At 38.9% G+C, this 20,965-nt stretch overlaps 1 protein-coding gene across 1 annotated transcript in view; it reads right to left on the minus strand.

Annotated features, from left to right (window-relative positions):
• LOC104685832 (dynein heavy chain 5, axonemal-like) overlaps nucleotides 1-20,965 on the minus strand; it is a 147,599-nt gene that overhangs the window by 55,360 nt on the left and 71,274 nt on the right. The window contains exons 48-57 of the mRNA XM_019282583.3: nucleotides 20,329-20,496; nucleotides 16,232-16,438; nucleotides 14,648-14,977; nucleotides 13,005-13,211; nucleotides 12,675-12,917; nucleotides 11,848-12,002; nucleotides 9,248-9,912; nucleotides 7,767-8,047; nucleotides 7,187-7,402; nucleotides 4,418-4,585 (exon numbers count right to left, since the gene is read on the minus strand). Of these exons, the coding sequence (XP_019138128.3) occupies nucleotides 4,418-4,585; nucleotides 7,187-7,402; nucleotides 7,767-8,047; nucleotides 9,248-9,912; nucleotides 11,848-12,002; nucleotides 12,675-12,917; nucleotides 13,005-13,211; nucleotides 14,648-14,977; nucleotides 16,232-16,438; nucleotides 20,329-20,496 (2,640 nt within the window). The remainder of the gene's footprint in view (nucleotides 1-4,417; nucleotides 4,586-7,186; nucleotides 7,403-7,766; nucleotides 8,048-9,247; nucleotides 9,913-11,847; nucleotides 12,003-12,674; nucleotides 12,918-13,004; nucleotides 13,212-14,647; nucleotides 14,978-16,231; nucleotides 16,439-20,328; nucleotides 20,497-20,965) is intronic.

Genomic DNA, 20,965 nt, shown 5'->3' on the forward strand with positions numbered 1-20,965 from the left:
GAGAATGACAGCCAGCATGCCAGGATGACCAACCTATGTGATTCCCAAAGGCAAAAAAACTACTTGTTCCAGATGACCCTTAGAAATCATCACTATTTGCTCTCTCCCTGGTTGGTTTTTATTTTTTTTTTTTTCCAAACTTGACTTTTCAAAATTACATGGGTACAAACACGGCTTTTGTATTGACATCACTGGCTGGTTGGCTGGCAGCCTCCTCTATAGAGCTCTGCCATGAGAGCAGGAGGCAAGCTCTGCTGCCAAAGAGAATCTTCTGCACAAGAAGACTATTACAGCTGCAATCAGCCCCATACAAACACTTCCAGCCTAAAATAGGCAGGAAGGAAACATGTTTCCCAACCACTAAGAACCACTGCGGCCTTCCTAATTTTAGTGGCATTGCTCTGTGAACAAGCTTCACACCCTTAATTTCATCCCTCTGAATCATGCAGCAAAGCAAGGATACACAACTTGTTCCAGTTGGATGCAGTGTGAAAGCCTGAAAAAATGGATTTTATGCAAATGAATCACGAGGATTTAAGATACGAGGTCCACAGTTTGATCTGTGCTCCTGGAGAAGTGGTGCTATGCTGGAACATGCCTGGACTCGTGTGAGAACACCAGCTTCAGTCTTTCCTTGCCTTTGGCATTGTGGGGAACCAGACAGACAATCCTCTCAACACCTGCTCCAGCCAGTGCTGCTACCTGCTCTCTGCATCCATCTGCATGGGGCAGGTCCCGAGACAGCACCTGTGCCAACAAGGGCCATAGCCTAAAGAGTTAAGCAGCTGTTTTGCCTTTTTCCAAGCTGCCCTCACAGAGGACTTCACAGCAGGTGGTGAAATGATCCTGCCCCTTTTAAGATTTTTTCATTCCACACAAAACCAGAACAAATAAACACATAATTACAGTCACAGCTAGACTCTTAAATGAAACATGCCCAGGACCTTTCTCTGGCACTGAAGTTAACCAGCATAAAACAGCTCACATTAAGCTCTCCCAGCCTCTAAAACACGACTGCATACTGACAGCCTTGTGGGAATGGCTCTTGGACCAGGCTAGCTCCTGAAATGTGCCCAGAGACTACTGAAGAATGCCGCTTAGCCAAGACAAAATCTACACTAGGGATCATTCTAACAATTTAATAGTGCAAATGATGACTTTCCAGTGCCCTGAAAAATTCACTAGTACTATTTAATTTACTAGTATTCACATAGACATTAAGTTTCTCGCTGCTTCATTGCAAACTCAATTTTGCAAAGTACAAAGTGTATCTGACCCTGATCCAAGGAAGCTATTCAATAAAAATGACTTCTCCCACAAAAAGAAGCCTCACACCACTTAATTCTATACCTGCTCTTGAATGGAATGCCCAGATCAACCCCAAATCACTCTGAAGAGCAACTGCTGTTCAGTAAATTCAGGAAATGTTACTAGGAGAATCCCATTAAAAAAAAAAAGCGTCCAAAACTTCAGAAAAGGTAAGAATGATTTGGAGCTTTCCTAGCACTTCTCTTGTTAAAGAATTTCAGCTTTCCAAGTCCACTGTTCTTACAGTCCATTGAGCATTCACTGTGGCTGGACTAGGCCAGAAGGCTTCTTGCACTTGGACTCTGTCACTCTGCTCCTGACCTTCTGGGGATGTCCTAAGTGCTCATCTTTGCCTTTGCTTCAGTCCTGTTCTGGGCACATGGCATCTGACTGAAAACTCTTCATGGAAATGCAATTTCTAAACTGTCCCAGATTACTGCAGATTTTTCCTCTAGACACTCCATTGGTTTTGGATCAGCTTTCTCAGAGACTCAATATCATGATATGCTTGTATCCACCATTATTTAGGGAAAGATTGTAAAAAAGGCAAAGACATACACAGGTTTTGTAGACATTCCAAAATCAATGTTTTTACCTCAACAATACAAAATTTAAAAAGATATATATATATACACACATGCACATATGCATACAAATATACATACGTACACGTGCAAACACGTGCAGAGGGACACTAATAAAATCTTGGCCTCACTTTCTTTGCTATCAGTGACCATTCTTTGGGATTAAAATAACCTTTGAAAAGCACAGAAATCTCTTATCTGCTGTTCACAGTCTGTGCTAGCTAGTGAAAGACACTCCATATTCTCTGTTCAGTTACATGTCCTGACCCCACTGTGTTTTGTTAGGCGACATAATCCTCCCCCTCACCCCCAGAGTACATGCTTTCCTTCCACAGTTATTGTGGACCTTGAATTCAGACTTGCATGCTTGTTTTCCTGCCCAGTAGGCATCACCTTTACAAGGACACACTTATTTAAATGGACAACTATCAAATTTCAACGCTCCTTGACTATTACCTCTTCTTCAGGTGCAAGAGTTCCTTTCATTGCCTGCTCCAGTTTTTAGTTCAGTATGGAGACGAAAGTAGAAAAGGCAATAAAGTCTCATACTTAAAACTGAGTTTCACAGGGAGAATCCTCAATATCAAACAGAATTTATAAACTGTAGACAAACTTCCCTTGACCACCATAACAGCCTAAGGAGAACTTAATTAAAGTCACTGGAGACATCCCTAAGGGAAATTACACTCCTATACACAGTATTTTAATTAGAGGTTAACAGCATCACAGCAAAAGTCAGGGCTTTTCCATTCTGCACTTACATTCTTCAACTAACAGATAAGGAGCAGATGGTGTTTCTAAATTCTCAGGTTAATGCAGCAGGCTGGTTTACTAGGTAGCAATCTGGGGAGAAACAGGTCATCCTCACACTGAAGGTCTACAGGAAAGTCTAACTAATGACCCGTGGGCAGCAGGCCACCTATATAAAGGATGCCAGTATCCATTCCTAGGAATAAGGTACCTTTGCACACTATATTTACTATAATATAAGTCACTATTAATTAGTTTTCACAGGTTGTCATATTTAAGATAAATGAGGCAATGAGTCTCACTTAAGATGCAATTTTAAAATATATTGAATCCATTTGGCAGGTGCTGAAGGGGATTTATATCCTAGAACAGCAGTTAGGATAAAGCAGCTTGATTATTTCATTCAGTAAACCTGCTTTTAGCACTGGATGAATTAGCCTGGGCTAGTACTTTATGCAGTCTAATTGTACATTTATTTTCAATTATTTTCTTAGCATCACTCCACTGCTTCCTGCCATATCTCTTGCATACTTTAAACACTTCCTCCTTCCCTCTGTCATCTTCTGTTTCTAAAATATTTGTAACTGTTGCTATGCCTGACAATAGGCACCACTTTGCCAAGAAATGTATGTTTCACTTTTTGTCAGCTACAGTGTGACAAGAATGCAAGTACTTGAACACAGAGCTAAATTTATATGTAATCCTAAATCATATATATTCAAATAAAATCTACAAGAGCACGTTTTCAACTTTCAGGGTTATATTTGCATATAAAGCCACTATTTCCCCCCGGGTCTTGCTCCCTTTTGTGGCTCTCAATAGCAACATTTCAAATTCTGTTTTCATTAGTGAACATCCCATTATTTGAAAAGGGAATAGCTACTTATACATCACAAAAATATAGCACTCTCTTGAGTTACTTGAATAAAAAAAATATGCTTTTAACATATTTTAATCAGATCTGTCTAGGTATACGAAAAGATTATGCCAAGAATTTTGACTATACCATTGATACAGCGGCTTATTCAATAAGAAACCAAACATCAGTGCAGTGGAAGCATAATGGATTGGATGTATTTCCTCAGAAAAGAGCCATAAAACTCACTGTAGGAGCAATGACTATAAATCATTATATAAATATGCAAAGTCCCTTTTTTCAATATGCTCATAAATGAAACATTTCCAAGACAATAAAGCTATGTAAGAATGCACATAACAGTGGCTGATCCCTTTCTACTTCAGTTCAATGTTACAACAGAATTCTATACCTGGCAACTACTCTCTTTATTATATATGTACACTTGCATTTAGCAATTTGAAACTCCAAAATTTTTTTTAGGGACATGAATTCCAGCTAAATTCCTTGAAGAATACTTCTGTGCCAACAATGGTCTCTCCTCCTCTTTCCCATATTCTATCATAACCACAATGAGTAGGTTCCTTCCCAGGCCAGTAGGACTGAGGAGTTTTCTCGAGGCCATAGTGCCTGGCACCCACTCTGAGGGCAGAGAAGGTACCATTATCTCCCAGGTACAGCTAGACAGGCTCTATAAAGAACCCACTGAACACTTACTGTGTTCACACAAGTAACAACTGAACCACAGGGTACTTGTGTGTAAGGGGGGAAAAATTGCCAGGACATATTTAACCTCTGTGTGCTTGGCTCCACCACATGGCGTGAAGAAACAAGAATCTCTTTTTTAGCCAAAATAACTCGACATTTTTTCCACTTGACTAGATTCATCCCTCAAAATAAAATGATCAATAAAAAATACCTTAAGAGGAAGAACTTCTTTATTAATACCATAGAAGTAAGCCATTGCTTGTGTCCATGAGCAAAGACCTGCTACATTTCCACACACTTTTTTAGCAGTCTCGAGATTATAGTCCTCCATATCCAAATAAGGCTCTAAAAGCTCCACAGTTTCTTCTGTAATGGAGTCCTAGTCAATGGAAAGGAAATATTATTTTTTTAAATGGATTTTAGAATAAGGTCTGCTTCACAGAAACACTTTTATTTTTAAAATCATGGGGCTATCACTTCTTACAGAATAAATTAACAAAGCAACACTGTTGCCTTTCACTCTTATAAAGGACAGATTAGTAGTTTTTGTGAACTCGTGAAAATAACTCCTACTTCCATTGCAACAGAGTGGCATTTAATATCCCTATTTGACACATAAGATTTACAGTCATTACTAGGGCTTGTAGCTCCATGACAATTTAAGCTGTTCTAAGCTATTGCTGCTACAACAGTGCACCTTCTTCCCTTTCCCCCTCAACCAGATGTCCTTGCCCCATCTTTAATACCCTCACCAATGCTCGGTGAGCTAGTTTGGAAGCTGTTACGACAGAAACATAAGTCAGCAAACTACTGATTAATTTTCTTCTAGTCTAGTCCCATAAACAAGCTCACCATGGCATCAGACAGGCACTGGTGTGAACACAGGTAAACGAACCAAACAGGCAGCTTTAGGAAGGAAAAGGGTGAAACTGCAAGGCACTGTCTTCACTTCACTGAAGCTAACCCTTTTCCTTAACCGTAAAAGGGATTTCTTTCAGCTGTTATTCTAATCTCAGTTTTTTTCTCCCTTTCACAATCTGTTGAGAACATGAAAAGCCAGATCTTTGATGATGGTGGTTAATCTGTAATTATGTAAGTGTCAGAAGAAAATGGAATTCATCTCCTTGAGCAATGTAGAGAGTAGAAGAGCTTAAACAGGCTAAAAATGACTGCTTAACAATAGACATGTAAAGAATCTTTCCTTTTTTTGGCAATGTATTAATGCCTTTCTTTTAATGCATCTAAAAATCATCCACCATTCATACTGTCAAGCAATTTACCCTTTTCTTGTTTTTCTGCATAGCAGAAAGGATTGCCTTGCACTTGTTCTGATCCCTAGCTACTCTAATAGAAAAGACATTCACTATATTATTCCCAAGATCAGCCATGGTGGTGTTTTCACTATGATCATTTGCTAAAATGTAAAATAGTGCTGGACAAACATTTTGACATTTTTGTTCTCCTACTCAAAATTATGAGCTAACAAGCTGGCAAAGGTGAAGCAAAGATCAATCAGCAGTGGCCTAAATCTCTGTTCAAAAGCTTGGGAAATGTCATGCTTTTCCTTTTAAGTAATTAATTTTGAATTCAATTAGCTACTTCATCCACTAATTTTCATTGCCTAAAAAATACTAGGAAAGAACACAAAAAAAAAAACCAAATCTCAGAAACAAGTAAGCAGTGTAGTCTACTCAGAACTCCAGACACAATTAACTTTCCTGTCATATATACCCTGAAATGAGAAATGGGGTAGGAGGACAGCATCAGAAGTACCTCCTCAGAGATTTAAGTAGTCCAGTATCCTACCCCACATTTATCAGTATCACTTTCTGCAAGAACTCAGTCCCACAAAAGTTTTTCTGACTTTTCTGAGTTAAATGTGTTTCCAGCTACTCGCAGGAATATGTGCACTATTAATAAGTGCCAAAACTGGAAGCCTCATTAGACAGAAGCTTGAGTAAGGAGTACATAATTAGTCCTTGCTACCTTAAAACTCATTTCCTCTTTCTGTTTAGTCAAGATAGCACTTGGAAAAGTGACCAGACTGACAGCCCCAGGAAGAAACTGTCTACAGAGGCAGTGCAAGTTTCCACAATATGGCTCTCTGGGAGAAATGGCTCCTGGGGATAGTGAGAATGATCTTCACAACAAAAACACTCCAGCAGCTTAGAAAAGGCATCAGCAAAATGCACAGGTAAGTAGATTAAAACATCAGTGTCCAAACGAGAAAGTATGTTCTGCAACATTGCAGAAATGCCAGGTTTTGCTGAAATCTGCTTGGTCTTCTGGATTATGAAGTTGGGCTACGATTCTGCCATTTCATATTCTAACCTAGGTATTTTTCTGGTCCAGCTACCTGTGACATCTTTCTTCTCTTCCCTATAGAGAATTTTCCTTTTTCTCACAGTTCAGTGAACCCTGCTGCAAAAGTTCCTGTCCTGACAGAAATAAAAACCTGCTTGCTCTTATTTTTCTTACAATTGATAATGAGACTATTCTTCACTTCACTACTTTTCTAGTGAAAGAACCTCAAAAGTTCCCAAATTATGTCATTTCTTTCCCTGTTCATTTTTTTCTTATTTCCTGCTAGCTCCCTAGCAAATTGACAGAATTGTCAAGTGCCTTACGAGCAAACAGGCCTGGTAGCACTGGAGAAGGTGAGCCATTTGAAAAACCAAGACTGGGCCCTTCTAAGGCAAGTTCCTACTTAGAAGCAGGAGCTGCCTGAATAAGATAACATCAAGCTTCTCAAGATTTGGTCTAGTGCACGGGATACTTCTGTCTGCTAGGAGCCACTGCGTGGCCCAGGAGAAAAACTACTGAGATAATGAGCCATGAAAATAAAGAAGAATAAAGTCAGAAAGTATCCACAACTATAGATAGACAAAACTGTTTCAAACTGCCTTTGATGGTAGAAGACACTTTCATGTGAACTCTGAAGATGGTTATTGAAGCAGTAGTGCCCCTATTAATTACTTACCTTCTGGAAAGTAAGCAACATGCTAAGAAATCCTGAATTATTCATTAGCTTCTGAGCCTCAGTCCATGATGGCTTGACACCTGGGTGTTCCTGATCTAGTGTCACTGAGTCTATTTTCCTTTGGAATAAAAGTAGCACGCAGTCCATGATCCGCATTATCAGGTGAGGAGGTTTACTCAGTTTGCGAACAGTTGCAATGTCAGAAGGTTTTATTGTCTGAAAAATTATAAAAGAAAATAGTCCGTTTATTTAAGCAGTCACCTGATGGCAAAGAATGATGTTCTTTTGGGAGGACTGTGTATGGAATGCAATGGCTGCAGGTTTGCAGGTCGCTCAGAAGCACTACTGCAGAAAGTCCCTACAGGTAGTACCACTCTGTGGCTGCTTTACTACCTGACAGTAGAGTACTGCCCATCTTACCTCCTCCCCTCTTCAGTTTTCAGGGTTTTTTATGCAAGGATTTACAGGTCAGTGCCAGTTCCTCAATCTTTCCCCACCCCCCAAGTTAGAAGCACAAGCCATATTATTGCACATAATGACCATTAACTACATGCACGTTCAGAATATATTTGCTTCTGACCTGCAGGGCTGCCTTGGCTTCTTCCAGTGCAGGCCTTGCAGCTTCAAGCTTCTCCTCTGCTGCTGCTTTATCAATGGCAATGTCATCCACAATAGCCTGAGCCTTGTCTTTTACCTTTTGCACCTGCGTTTTCACTTTTTCTGCAGCATGGGCTTTCATAGTTACCTCCAATAAAACTTCATCAGCTTTTTTTGAAGCTATAGCCAAATCTTTCTCCTTCATAACCAACTCTTTGGAGAGCTGGCTTACAGAAACCTCAGCTTCCATCAGTTTTGCAAGACCTGTGGTGAACAAATTCCATTTTAGCAACAGAAAGACCTATGGAGAGAGTAACCTCACTGAAGCAATAAGTGGATATTTAAAATAAGTTGCTCGGATTCATGTTTAGGAATACTAGTGAGTGATCCCATTGGTTGAACACTAAAATTAACCAGGACAATTTTTATTTTTTAATGTGTAAAAGCCTTCAGAATCTGTCACTTGATCACTTGTTTATATTCTTTTATATGAGAAGGAGACTAAATGTTAAACACACATGCTGGAAAACATTAGCATGGTGAATGACACTTAAGAAATGTGTGTGAAATTTCTGAAATCCATGAGAACATAAAAAGCACTAGGCTGTACTCTGTACAAGACAAAGAGGAGGAACCTGGCAATGAAAGTGAAGACACAAGGAGAGTAGGCTGAGCTTCTAAATTCAACATTACATGAAGGTCCAGATGAGATGGGGTAAAAAAACCTACAGATTCTTGAGCAATACAATACTCCAACAGTTTGAACAAATTATGAGAAAAACTCTTAAGTATAGGCATCTTCATTATAAATCCATGCATCTAAATGTAAATGCATCATATATATCTTTCTAACTCAAAAAAACCCACGTTTGTTCTTCCAGACAGCCAGCCACCCTTTACCTTTGGACGTATGTGTACATAGGTCAGGTCTACAATTGTCAACAGTGGGAGAATAAACAGTTTAAGGTCACATTCACTTCCAAACAGCATTCAGTTTAGGAAACTGTTTAATTGTTTACCATGTCTGACCATGTGCACAGCTATATTTTTGAAATTTTACCTTTGGCATATACCTGTTCCTTTAAAAAATTCTTCAGAGGGACTGAATATGAACATTTACTTACCTTTTCTCAGATTTACTCTTGGCATGCTTACATGTGAAAACTAGGATCTCAGTAGTTCCTTGGCATACATACACGTCAAAGCAGGAGTTTCAGGCATTTTAACTGCTAACTAATACTGTTTTCAAATCTCCTCTCTAATCTGCACATTCATAAAGTTCATTGAAACAAAACCTCTGCAGAGTCTGTAATCACACACAATACAGCTAAAAATATATGAGTTGGCTTCCAAATGAACATGAGCTCACAATTTAAATCCATGCTTTTACATCCTTTTATTCAGATTCTTCTCACCTTTTTAAAAACAAAGAAAGAAACAAAAATCCAAAAGCTTTGACAGTACCTGTTCTCATGCGTTCAGACAAACTTCCAAGACTGGCAAACTTCTCTTTGTAAATAGCTTTGTAGCCTCCAATGAAGGACAGGTAAGATTTTGGTGTCACAAATGTTCGTCTCCTATATCGTTCAAAGTATTCAACACATTTTTCAGCTACAATATCTTGAATTGTTCCCATGGTGTTAACAACACTCTGTTTCACTTCATCTGTACACTCAATATGGTAGGAAGCTAAAAAATGCTGTGCAACTGCTACAAGAGCATCTTTAGGCCAACACTGAAACCAGTCCATGGTACAGCCTGAAATCAGACCTGGAAATTTGAGTGCACGAGTTCTGAATTTTTCCCCAACAGGAGAAAAACAAAGAACCACATGCAGGTTATTCCGAACTCGAGCAAGAAAGTAATTATAAAGATTTTCACTAGTGGAAGTAAGCCTTGGGTACTCCTTCTTCATTGCTGGAATCAGGTCCTGTGTGATTTCACCTACTTCATCTCGTGCAAAAAGATTCGAGACTTCACCTGAAGTCAAAACAGTGTTCATGTACTCAAGAAAAGATTCATCTCTGACTTCATTGTCTGTGAATATAAAGACAACACCCTTTCCTTTTTGCCCAGCAGTGCGGTACAATGTTTTCAGATCATCCAAAAGGTTGTTGCTGGCATATGTTCTGGAATAGAGAAGGGTTAAAGAAAGAGAGAACAAAAATTACAGACCATCTTAGGAGGTATGTATCATCTGGATCAGCTTCCTTAAGGCAAGGAAAAAAATCTAGATAAGAACTTAATACCATAGCTCCTGGTTACATTTTTTAGAGTTTTTCCTTAAACATTTTCCCAAAGTGAATGATCAGTAACATAAATCATGTGAAATGAGGTGAAGTCAAAAAAAATAATGTGCTGGAAAAAAGTATGGTGAGAGCAATACTATATCTAATTATGATACTGTTTTGTATCCCCATGGTTTGCAGACGTAAATTCTTTGTTAGATATGTAGGTTAATACAGCTGGATTAAGTTGTCAAGTAGGTTATGATACCTGTAACCATTACATAAATACAGCTGGATTATCTTCTGAAGATGTTGAGAGCTGGTTAAAGGAAATCATTATGAAACAAGAGAGAATGAAACTGAGGGGCTTATTGTGTTATATGGTTTAACTAAAATCAAGCCCCAGAAATTATGTTTGAACATTATCACTTGGGCTGATTCTGAAGCTCTTCTGCACATGGAGACCGTGACTGGTTCTGTTGTTATGTGTCTTGTAGATGGTGCACACAAGTAAGATTCAGATGAAGTCCACACAAATTCAACTACACATTTCAGACTGTGCAATATAAAGTGATGTAAACCAGGGTTAATAAAATGGCAGATTTTGTCCTTAGCCAATTAAAGATGAAATTAAGAACCTCTTTTCTTTACAACCAGTCTCTTATTTCCAATAATCTCTTCCAAGTCATAAGTAATTTGTGCAATACACACACAACCCATTCTACACGTATTAAATATGCCACACAGGAAGTGTCACAGTTCTCTTCTCCCTCCATCTTATTTCTGCTCTATAAATACCCATAGAGCAAGCACTGCAGAGCTTGTAAAACAATCCAACTCTTCAGTTTGCATGTGTCAGCTACAGTTATTACAGTGATTTCTGCTATTCTGATAGGAATATAAGAAATTCTCTACTGTCAGAATTGCAGTCTATCTAGTTCAATAACCTAACAACAGCAATGGGAAATGATACTTAGAGACAAAACATGAGCCAGCATCCACTCTTCACTGCTAATTTCATTCTTCCCCCCTCCATATTCATTGCCATTATTAATAGTTGCCTTAATAATCTTGGAAATCTAGGGATTCTGTTCTATCACTTTGTTTTTTTTCTTCCCCTCCTTTTTTTTTGTTCTCACTGTTCCTTCCTTCTGCTTCTGGGACAGAGGAAGAGATTGTGATATATCTTTCTTTATCTTTCCTTTCATCAGGAGCCTCATAACATTATTCATAGACCTGATATGTCTCTCTAAAGAGTATTTCTCAGCATGTTAAACAGTTTGCAAAGGAGAATGCACTCTGCCAGTCTTCATTGCTTACCCCTGTAAACTCTATGTAAAAAGAGAAACAGAAGGAAGGCAGTAGCTACTCCCTTTCACTTCAAATTTCTATAAATTACAGAACTCCAGCATTACAAAATAGTAAGTCATTGACAGAAATTGTCATAATACAGTTTATCTACATAAGGATCTATAGAAAAAGTTACCATTTCCCCTGGCCATCAGCGTTTGCCTACTATGCAGCATGCACCAGCAGATTACTCCCTGTTATTTTTAGTGCAAAATTGTATTTCAGTGTGATTTCACAGAGGTGCATTGCAGACTCAAATGCTGAAGAAAATATATATTTCTTGTCAATAGCATAAAGTCAACAAAACAAAGACCCAGGATCTGTCACCTATAGATGTACATTTGGACAGTTACTTTTGACCAGAAATGTAGTTTACAATGAGGGATAAAAAGGTTGAGAGGTTTGCATTTCTTTAAGATGATTGTGAGGAGTTCATTTCTATGGCAAATTAAGGAGCAAATGTCCAGGTACACTGCATTGTGTTACCTTGTTAAAGTAATCTGAAAGCTCTCATATCCAGCAATGTATGATGCTAGTCTGGTCAGACTCTGCTTTCCAGATCCACCCACGCCCACCAACAATGCATTTCCTTGTGGAGTACGAATAATCCGTGATATTTTAATCAAATGGATAATTGCATCCTGTGTATTGAGAGAAAAGTGGATGAAGAGATGCAAAAATAATGCATTGTATAATCAACTAGAAGCGTGTCACCAACCAACTGCTTCTCAACAGCTGGATGGCTTCTCTGGAGCCTATGCCAAAGACTCAGTCCTGTAGTAATCAAAATCAACAGGAGATTCCCCCCTGAATTCTGTGGGCAGCAGGGCTATCCCAAGAGAAATGTCATTGTATCAATCTTGTATGAAGCAATGTCATATGCACAGTTTGTCATCAGCAGAGCTGAGGGCATGCTCCTTAGGGGCAGAAGGTAAAGCAGAAAGGACTCCCCCAGACTTTTTAGCTGACCTATTTACAAGCTCTCTAAATAGACTGACAAAAGTAAAATACAAGTGCAATATAGGCATTTCTTATTCTACTGCTGTAGTCATCCTAGGGTGAGAATTAATCTGAAACACCCTAAAATTCTATCAAACCACCCAGTCTAAAGCTGAGGAGAGCATTGTGCATCAAGACCTTCGAGAAGGAGGTAACTTTCAGGAAAGCAAGATGACATTCACAGTGTGTACTGTAGAAACAACCTAGTTGTTCTGAGCTATCTCCAAAATAATGTGATAGAAACATACAAGATGTATCAGTAAGTGCAGAAGACCAGGCACTTTCTGTATTAATACAATTACAAGCAGTAATACCTTGAAAAATACTAAATCCATCTTTGATCCTCTGACAGTTTCATTGTACTGTTGCATGAACATCCGTAATCTTTCAGCCAAGTAATCCAAAGATGGGATAGGCTCATAAATTTTCGGAGCCTTCAACTCTGCATCATCAGGTTCATCTCCAGCAGTCTCTGGGACATCACGCAAGAAATCCACAAAGTATAATTCTGTCCATTTATCTTCAAGTAGATTTTGACCGTGTTCTTCAGAAACAATCTACAGCAATATGTGAAGGATTGATTTAGTAATGAACTATGTCCTTGGCCTCTTTCTGTGGCAAATACTAAAATACTGTTTGCTTACCTTCCTCATCAAATCTTCAAACCAGTCCTTATCACTTTTGCTGATGAACCTGTCTGCAATAACACGTCTGCATTCATGTTGGAACAAGGCTACCAAAACACTGATGCTCTGGCAGACGTCAGGAGTAACTGTAAGTATTCCTTGCCAAATACGACTGAGGTCTCGTAAATTGAAGATGTAATGAAATTTAGCTGGAGTTGGTAACATCTACAAAATAATGTCGTGAACTATATTCAAATAACTGCTAAATAAAAATATTTTCTACTTATTATTAAGTGAATGTGGATATTTTCACAAACTTCAGTCTTGTATTAAAGCAGAAATACATGCTTGGCATTTAAGAGGCATTAAGGTAAAATGAAGAAATGACACTAGCAACAGCTAGCTCTTTAATTTCACATAGATTTCATTTGAGTTTCTTTGAATGTTTCAAATCCCAGGAACATGCATTGAAGCCAAGACAGGTTAGTTAATGATGACACTGATGACCACAGTAAAAATGTCAACATTGTTTAACCTGTGGTGTTGCTCCTGCCCTTTCTTCCAGATCATTTCCGTTAGTCTTCATCCTTTCCAAGAATGAGGAGGAAAAGTTCATGAGGAAAAGGGAAAGGGAAAGGAAAAGGGAAAGGGAAAGGGAAAGGGAAAGGGAAAGGGAAAGGGAAAGGGAAAGGAAAAGGGAAAGGGAAAGGGAAAGGGAAAGGAGGCGAGGCAAGGAGAGGCAAGGAGAGGCAAGGAAAGGCAAAGAAAGGCAAGGGAAAAGGGAAAAAAAAAGAGCAAACAATATTTGGGAAAATATTTACAACCTAGAAAAAGCTACTTTTCCTCTAGGAAAGGAAGTTAATTAGTGGTAATAAGCACCAATTCTGTTGAATATATTGGTCAATATTGACTAGTCAGTAGTTTTGCTAGAAGTCTCTCTAGTTCTGTGTGCAAAGTAAGTTTAGGTCTACAGTTAGTTGTTTGTGAAATTCTGACCAACTTTTATTGGACTAGAAAATACCATTTAACAAATCCCTCTCTTTCCACTACTGTCCTCCACTTTTCTCAGAAGAAGAACAAATTCGACACACATTTCTATGCTGTAGTTTTGTTTTTTCAAATTGCATTCTATACCTAATATTTTTTGTCTTTTTCAAAGCAAAATTTGCCCAGGAATTGCAGTCAAATGTTTTTAACAGTCTGTTTGAAATGGAAAATGTAAATATTTATAAATTGCTAAATACCAGATTTTATTTGTTCTGAACTGATTCCCTGTCTGCCAGATTTTCCTTCTTTCCTTTAATTCAGATCTTTAAAGTTTCTCACGATCCCAAACAGCTCTACAGAAGATTCCTATCTAATTTTTAATTTCTGGTTTCTTGTGCTCTCAGCATTTTCTCAACTGGAAGATGTCTCAATCTTCCTATCAGCTATGCTTACTATATCATATGTATATTATGTGATACTTGTATCAGCTACAGAAGACACTACATGTGATTAGGATTTTTGTCAGCTAACTTGAGAGCAACCAATTCAGAACAGAGGCATCAGCCAGCAATTACACACATAGGTCACAGCTTCACAGTATGAACTACAAACACACAAGACAGTACAAAAGGCCTGAGTCAGATGCTTCAAAGGCTTAATAGATGTCATTTTACCTTTGCTTTTGTCATTTGCCAAACCTTTCGACTTGTAGATACTAATGCTGAAGCCAGTTTACATATTTCTGCGGGGAAATGTCGTTGTTCACAGAAATAGCCTTCAGCTATTGTTTGAAATATCTTATCAATAGAGGAATTAGAAGGCAATGTGCAGTTGAAGATGGTGAACTGGCGTTTCAGGCGCTGTGGGATGTCATTCCGACCTCCCCCAGGGTGAATCATAGCAGCTACAAACTGGATGTCAACTACATTTGTGAATTCCCCTGGCTTCTCCAAACTGTAGAAACCTTTCTGTTCCATCAGCTGTCTTACAATCTCATTGGTGATCTAAATATTGCCAAAAAAAAAAAAAAAAAAGGAGGATTTAGGTGTTTCAGGGTTGTCAACATGCAACATGGCAACCAAGCACTCAGATGCAGTGCACTGGCTTTATGTAAGCTTCATGTGCTAAGTAGTTGTGGACAGGAAGTCAGACATTCAACTGGATTTGCATAATTTCAATTTAAGAAAAACCAGCACTTTAAATTTTCAATCCTGGCTATAGCTTCAGACTGACACAGACAGATAGTGACAAAGAGTGGTTAATTTAGCACAAAGTGTAGTCACATGTCCACCTGTACACAGGCAGTGAGAGAACACAATTACAGAGCCATACCAAAAGCAGAAAATTTGCTTTTTCTCAGCAGATTTTTTTTTTTTAAGTCAGATTTTCAGGGTATTGGTCTATAAGTATTCTTTTATCAATACCTCAAGACAGCTTGCTAGTCTTTAATGTCAACTGTGATCATAGAATTGTTTAGGTTGGAAAAGACCTTTTTGATCGAGTCCAACCATTGAACCAGTACTGCCAAATCCACCACTAAGCCATGTTCCCAGGTGACACATCTACACCTCTCTTATATACCTCCATGGATGGTGACTCCACCACTTACCTGGGCAATCTGTTTCAGGGCTCAACAACCCTTTTGGTGAAGAAATTTTTCTCTGATATCCAATCTAAACCTCCCCTGGTGCAACTTGAAGCGATTTCCCCTTGTCCTGTCAACACCGACCTCACTACAATCTCCTTTCAGGTAGCTGAAGAGAGCAGCAAGATCTCCCCCAAAGTTTCTTTACTCAAGGCTCAACAACCCCAGTTTCCTCAGCCACTTCTCGTAAGTCTTGTTCTTTAGACTCACCACCAGCTTAGATTTCGCATAATAGTTACTGCAATTTAAAGTCCAGAGCAGATCAAAGAAAAATCTCTGAGTGTTTCTTGGATTTGCATGCTTCCTTTCCCAAACTGGTTCTCAGGACTGCTAGTTTGGAAATCCTACCAGCTTTGTATGCAACCAAACCAAAAGGCTTAAATACTACAGTGATTGCACCAAGTGGCTTGACACCATCCTTGATCTTTTGGGACTGACAGCTTGCTAGTCATCTCAAAAACTGGCTTGGGGAAATTGTTTTTAGTAAATGTATTTGTTCTAATCCATATTAAGATATCTTTTTTCTAACCTGTCCCATTTTTTCAACCCATTGATCAGTATCAGCAACAATGGTAAGACCACCAACTCCCAAAAGTTAGTATTTTCCTTTTACCTGATCACCCCATTCATTAATCAGAGGCATGTTGATGTCATCAATAAAGACAGTCATTTTCTTCCCTGCTGGAGGACCGTGTGTAGTGCCCATTCTTTTGCCTATGCAGCTTTCTATGCTCCTTTGGAACATATGTGGCAGAGTTGCAGAAGAAAAGTTTAGGTATTTGGTCAAGTGAACATCAGGATCATACTTGCTTGTGTAATTCTGCAAGATAAACTACTTTTAAGTCAAGTGCACCAGTAACTCCAGGTGAATTCAGACAAAAGGAGATGCAGATGCTCAGCAGCCCTGCAAAAATCTCAGTCCTGCTATTAACTTCAAAATCTCCAAACACAGTTTATTTAAGTAAATGCACCATCTACAACTTGAAATTCAAACAAACTGTCAGTTAATGCTTTGCATTAATTTTTTAAGTATTAAAATTTATAAACTCTTAATAGACTTCACTAAGTATTACAAGTAGATGTGTGCCAACTCAAGATGCAAATAAACTTTGCATTAGCAATTGTCAGGGTTTTTCTAAATTTAAGCTGTTAGTGATGATCTATTACAGCAGACAGCAAAGAACAAGAGAAAAACCAAATCCATTTTCATGTTTACACTACGACATCAAAACTCTTAAAACAAAAGCAGTGCAAAGGAATGGCAGTGTAAAATTAAACCCAGCTACATCACACTTACTGATAGCTATCTTCTCTTAATGAAGAAAGAAATCCTTGAATTTTATGAATATGTACAATTCCCACAGCTGCTGAGGATGCCCCAAAACAACAAAGTTCCACTTTTCATATTTAGTGAGGTTTTATAATAAAAATATGTAACCCTGGAGTCACACCGAGGGATAAATATATAGCATAGGAAATATTTTGTTTAGGAAAAGTTCTGGAGCTTAGAAATAGTACTAAAAGTTCCATATTTCCAACATTAATTTCTTTTTAAAGATTCCATTCTTCTGCAATGATGATGAAGTTGAATATAATTTAAATTCCTATCCATAAAAGAGGGTTGACTACAAATGTTCCCATTTTGGCACCTCAGAAAAAGAAATCTGTATCATTGCTGATGAAGTGCTGTAAGAACAACTCCAGTGAGACAAACACTTACTGTGACAACATAAAGGAAGACACAGCTAAATCCCCTCAAAATATTTTGATGAATATTGTCAATTTTGTTGATACAGTGACAGCAGCTCAAGAAAAGGTGCCCTTCGGAAATAGGGTTTTTTTCAGACCTGACATAAATGACAACCTACATGTGCACTGTATATGCAACAGTCCTGTCTTTGGCATGTACTCCTGACAGGTGAGGGGTTGGTGCAGGTCAGTGCTCAGATCTCTCCTCAGGGCTCCAACAATTTACAAATTGCAAAGCTCATGTGCCAAGTGCAGGTGCCCAGGTGCTGCCAGAGGGGCTATGGGGCAGCCTCTTGCAAGAAAAGGATGGGGCTTCCCTATGCCAGACACAGCTGGTTCCAGCCACCTCCAGCAGACCCACTGGAGACACTCAGCCTGTGTCAGGAAGGGCAAAATGCTGCCTGGCAATTGAGAGAGAAGCACAAAAAAATGTGAGAAAATCAGGCCTGCAGACACCAAAGCAAGAGCAGAAAGAAGAGCAGGAGGTGCTCCAGCACAGATTCCCCTGCAGCCTGTGGTGCAGACCATGGTGAAGCAAGTTGTCCCCTGCATTCCATGGAGGTTCACAGTGGAACAGAGGTTAACCTGCAGCCCATGGAAGACCTCACACTGGAGCAGCTGGATGCCTAAAGGAGGCTGTGACCCCTTGGGAAGCCCACACTGGAGCTCCTGGCAGGACCTGCAGACCCCTGGAAAGAGAAGCCCACACAGGAGCAGGTTTGCTGGCAGGACTTGTGACCCCATGAAGGACCCACGCTGGAACAGCTCATGAGGAACTGCAGCTCTGGTAAGAACTGTATCCCATGTGGGAGGAGGGAGCAATGTGAGGAGGAAGGTGAGGCAGAGGGGAGCTGTTATGTACTGACCACAGCGCCCTTGTATCATCCTGCTGCACTGCTGGCCAGGGAAGAGGTAGAGGAGTCAGAGATGAGGGACTGAAGGTGAGCCTGAGAAGAAGAGAGGTGTGAGAAGAGGGTATTTTCAATATTCTGTTTTTCACCATCTAATTCTATTTTTAATTAGAAATAAATTTTTTAAGTGTCCCCCAAGACAAATGTTTTTCCCATAGCAGTAATTGTGAGTTGAGATCTCCCTGTCTTTACCTCAACCCCTTTACTGTTGAGGAGGGGGAGGGAACCAGCAGCTGGGTGAGGGTCTTGCAGCTGGCCAAGGTCAACAAACTGCAACTACGAATTCTCAACCATTCAAAAAACACATTTGTGTTTTATTCATTATGGCACTTCAGAATGTTTACATGGTAACAGTAATATTGCACAGTACAGAAATGAGAACTATCTTCAAAAAAGAAAAGGGTCTTGGATAGGATTATTTTTGTTAGTTAAACTGTCAGGGAATTTTCAACTGTCCTTTACCAGTTTAACATCACTTTTTAAAATTTTTTGCAATTCATGAATTAATAGTACAGAGAATAAAGGTCTTAAATTAACATTCCATTTCAAGTTCTTTATTTTGATTTATACTGATGGTTTACTCAACACTGAGGATTATTCCGATTAATTCAGATTACTACCTGAAGTGCTCTATAGTAAGACTCTTTCACTTTTTCATGAAATGAACTGTTTATATCTGGAGATTTCTTTTCCACAAGGTGTAGTAAGGCAAAATTCTACAGAAGATGAAAGCAGAAGGGGAACAGTTGTGAAGGCAGTTAACACTCACTCCTAACCTTACACGAGATGAAATATCTGCTGGCATTATGCTCCCTTGTGTAAGGAACATACTCTGCTCTATAGCATAGACTCAGCATAAGCAACTCCCAAGAATCAGTTCCAATTATTTTTAGGGACAGGAATGGCAGCTGAAAGCTGGAGGTTGCCAGTATCTGAACAAAATCCAGCATGCGGAATACCAAGACCACCACCCAGACCCCGCCTCTTCACTCTGCAAAAATAGTTCTCCAGCTGGTGCCAGGAACACAAGCTGACATTACACCGGCATGCCTGTTGGCATGGACAGCTATGCTGAAAAAATAGTATTAATTGCTGCTGGCAGGGGTACAACTCACTCTCTGTCAGGGCTCAGAGACAACATGGCCGGGGCACACAAAATGGCTCCAGATTTTAAGAAAGCCAAAGGTCAATTTAGACCGGTGTTTTTCAGCTATTTTCCATTTCAGGACCTCTGCAAATCCTCCAGTGGAGGTACAGATGCTTGTATAGCCAAGTCAGCTGTCCCAAGAGTAGATTAGTTTTATTTAGCTACCTCTCATTGATCAAAGAATCCACACACTCCCCTGAAAAACACAGAAACCCTAATGAAAAACACTATGCTTCCACTTTTTTAAATAAGGGATGCTGAGTTTGGTAAGACATCTGGGTTTGTTCAGCCTTTTGATTACTGATTTTTCTATATTAAGTTATTAAACCTGTCCTTGTTAATTTAATAGCAATCCTGTAGTTATTTTTTTCTAGAGAACAAACATGTCATTTTCAGTGAAGAAATTGAGAGACAAGATAATAAACAGTAAATTTACCCTCTGAAAACCACCCTGACTAAAGAAGGAAGCTCTATTTTTCTCTTCATTTGGCTTTTAAAGAAAGGCTGTGCAATAAGGGTGTAAAAAGACCAGTTCACACATGGCACCACTGATAAAGCACAGGAAAATAAAAAAGCCTCCAAGGATCACCATCTTCTTAGCAAAATCTTCTGTTTGACTACTCAAAAGAAAAGAAAGCATATGAAAGAGCATTTATCATCTGACCTTGTGGCCACAGTTAGCAAAGTTTAAAAGAAACCTTTATATAAAAGTTTATATAAAAGACTTGGGGGTTTTTGCTTGTGGTCCATGTGAGTACTGGCAACATGCCTCTGTAAGAATTCTAGTATGTACTCTGAAGAAAAACCAAACTATTCTCAACTTCCACTTAATATTGGTGCCAATGTCAATTATTGCAATGTTATCATACTAATATATTACATATGTTTTTCCATTCCACCTACCTTAATCATAACAGTTTTTGCTGTTCCTTGTTCCCCAATTAGCAAAACAGCTTTTCCTTGCCTCATGATAGCGTGCATTAGAAAGTCTGTTCGGACACTGTCTACATTTGGAACTAGAATGGAAGTATATTCTGGGACTGAATCTTTAGGATAAATATATTCAGGGACCTGCATAAGAAAGACATGCAAAAAGTTTGAGAATTCCTACCTACCCACAGAATCACTTTGCATCAGAACACAAAATCAAATGTACTTCATAAAATTTACATCAGCAAAACTTTTCTGCCTGAAAGCCAAGTATCCTTTCATAATCAATCAGCATCTTGCCATGCTTTTCTAAATGGGTGGTAGACTAACAGGATATTTTCATTCCTCCGGTACCTGATAAAAGCTTTTCCTTGCTGGAATTTCTTAAAGAGTAAGGTGATAGAGTAAGTAGACAGAGTTAAGATCACTTCTGTTTCACTTCCAAAGATATTTCAAATGCACGTTTCTATTCTTTGCTGAAGACATTTACGGGAAAAGAAAAATATCATTCAAAAAAAAGAAGCTCTGGAGAATTTGGTAGGGTTAATCTTCCCAACCAAATTATGTAGGGTTTGAAATAAAATGTCTCTTACCAAATACACTTTGTATA

The sequence above is a fragment of the Corvus cornix genome, chromosome 2 (assembly GCF_000738735.6).
Source record: "Corvus cornix cornix isolate S_Up_H32 chromosome 2, ASM73873v5, whole genome shotgun sequence".
In the NCBI taxonomy this organism is placed as follows: Eukaryota; Metazoa; Chordata; class Aves; order Passeriformes; family Corvidae; genus Corvus; species Corvus cornix.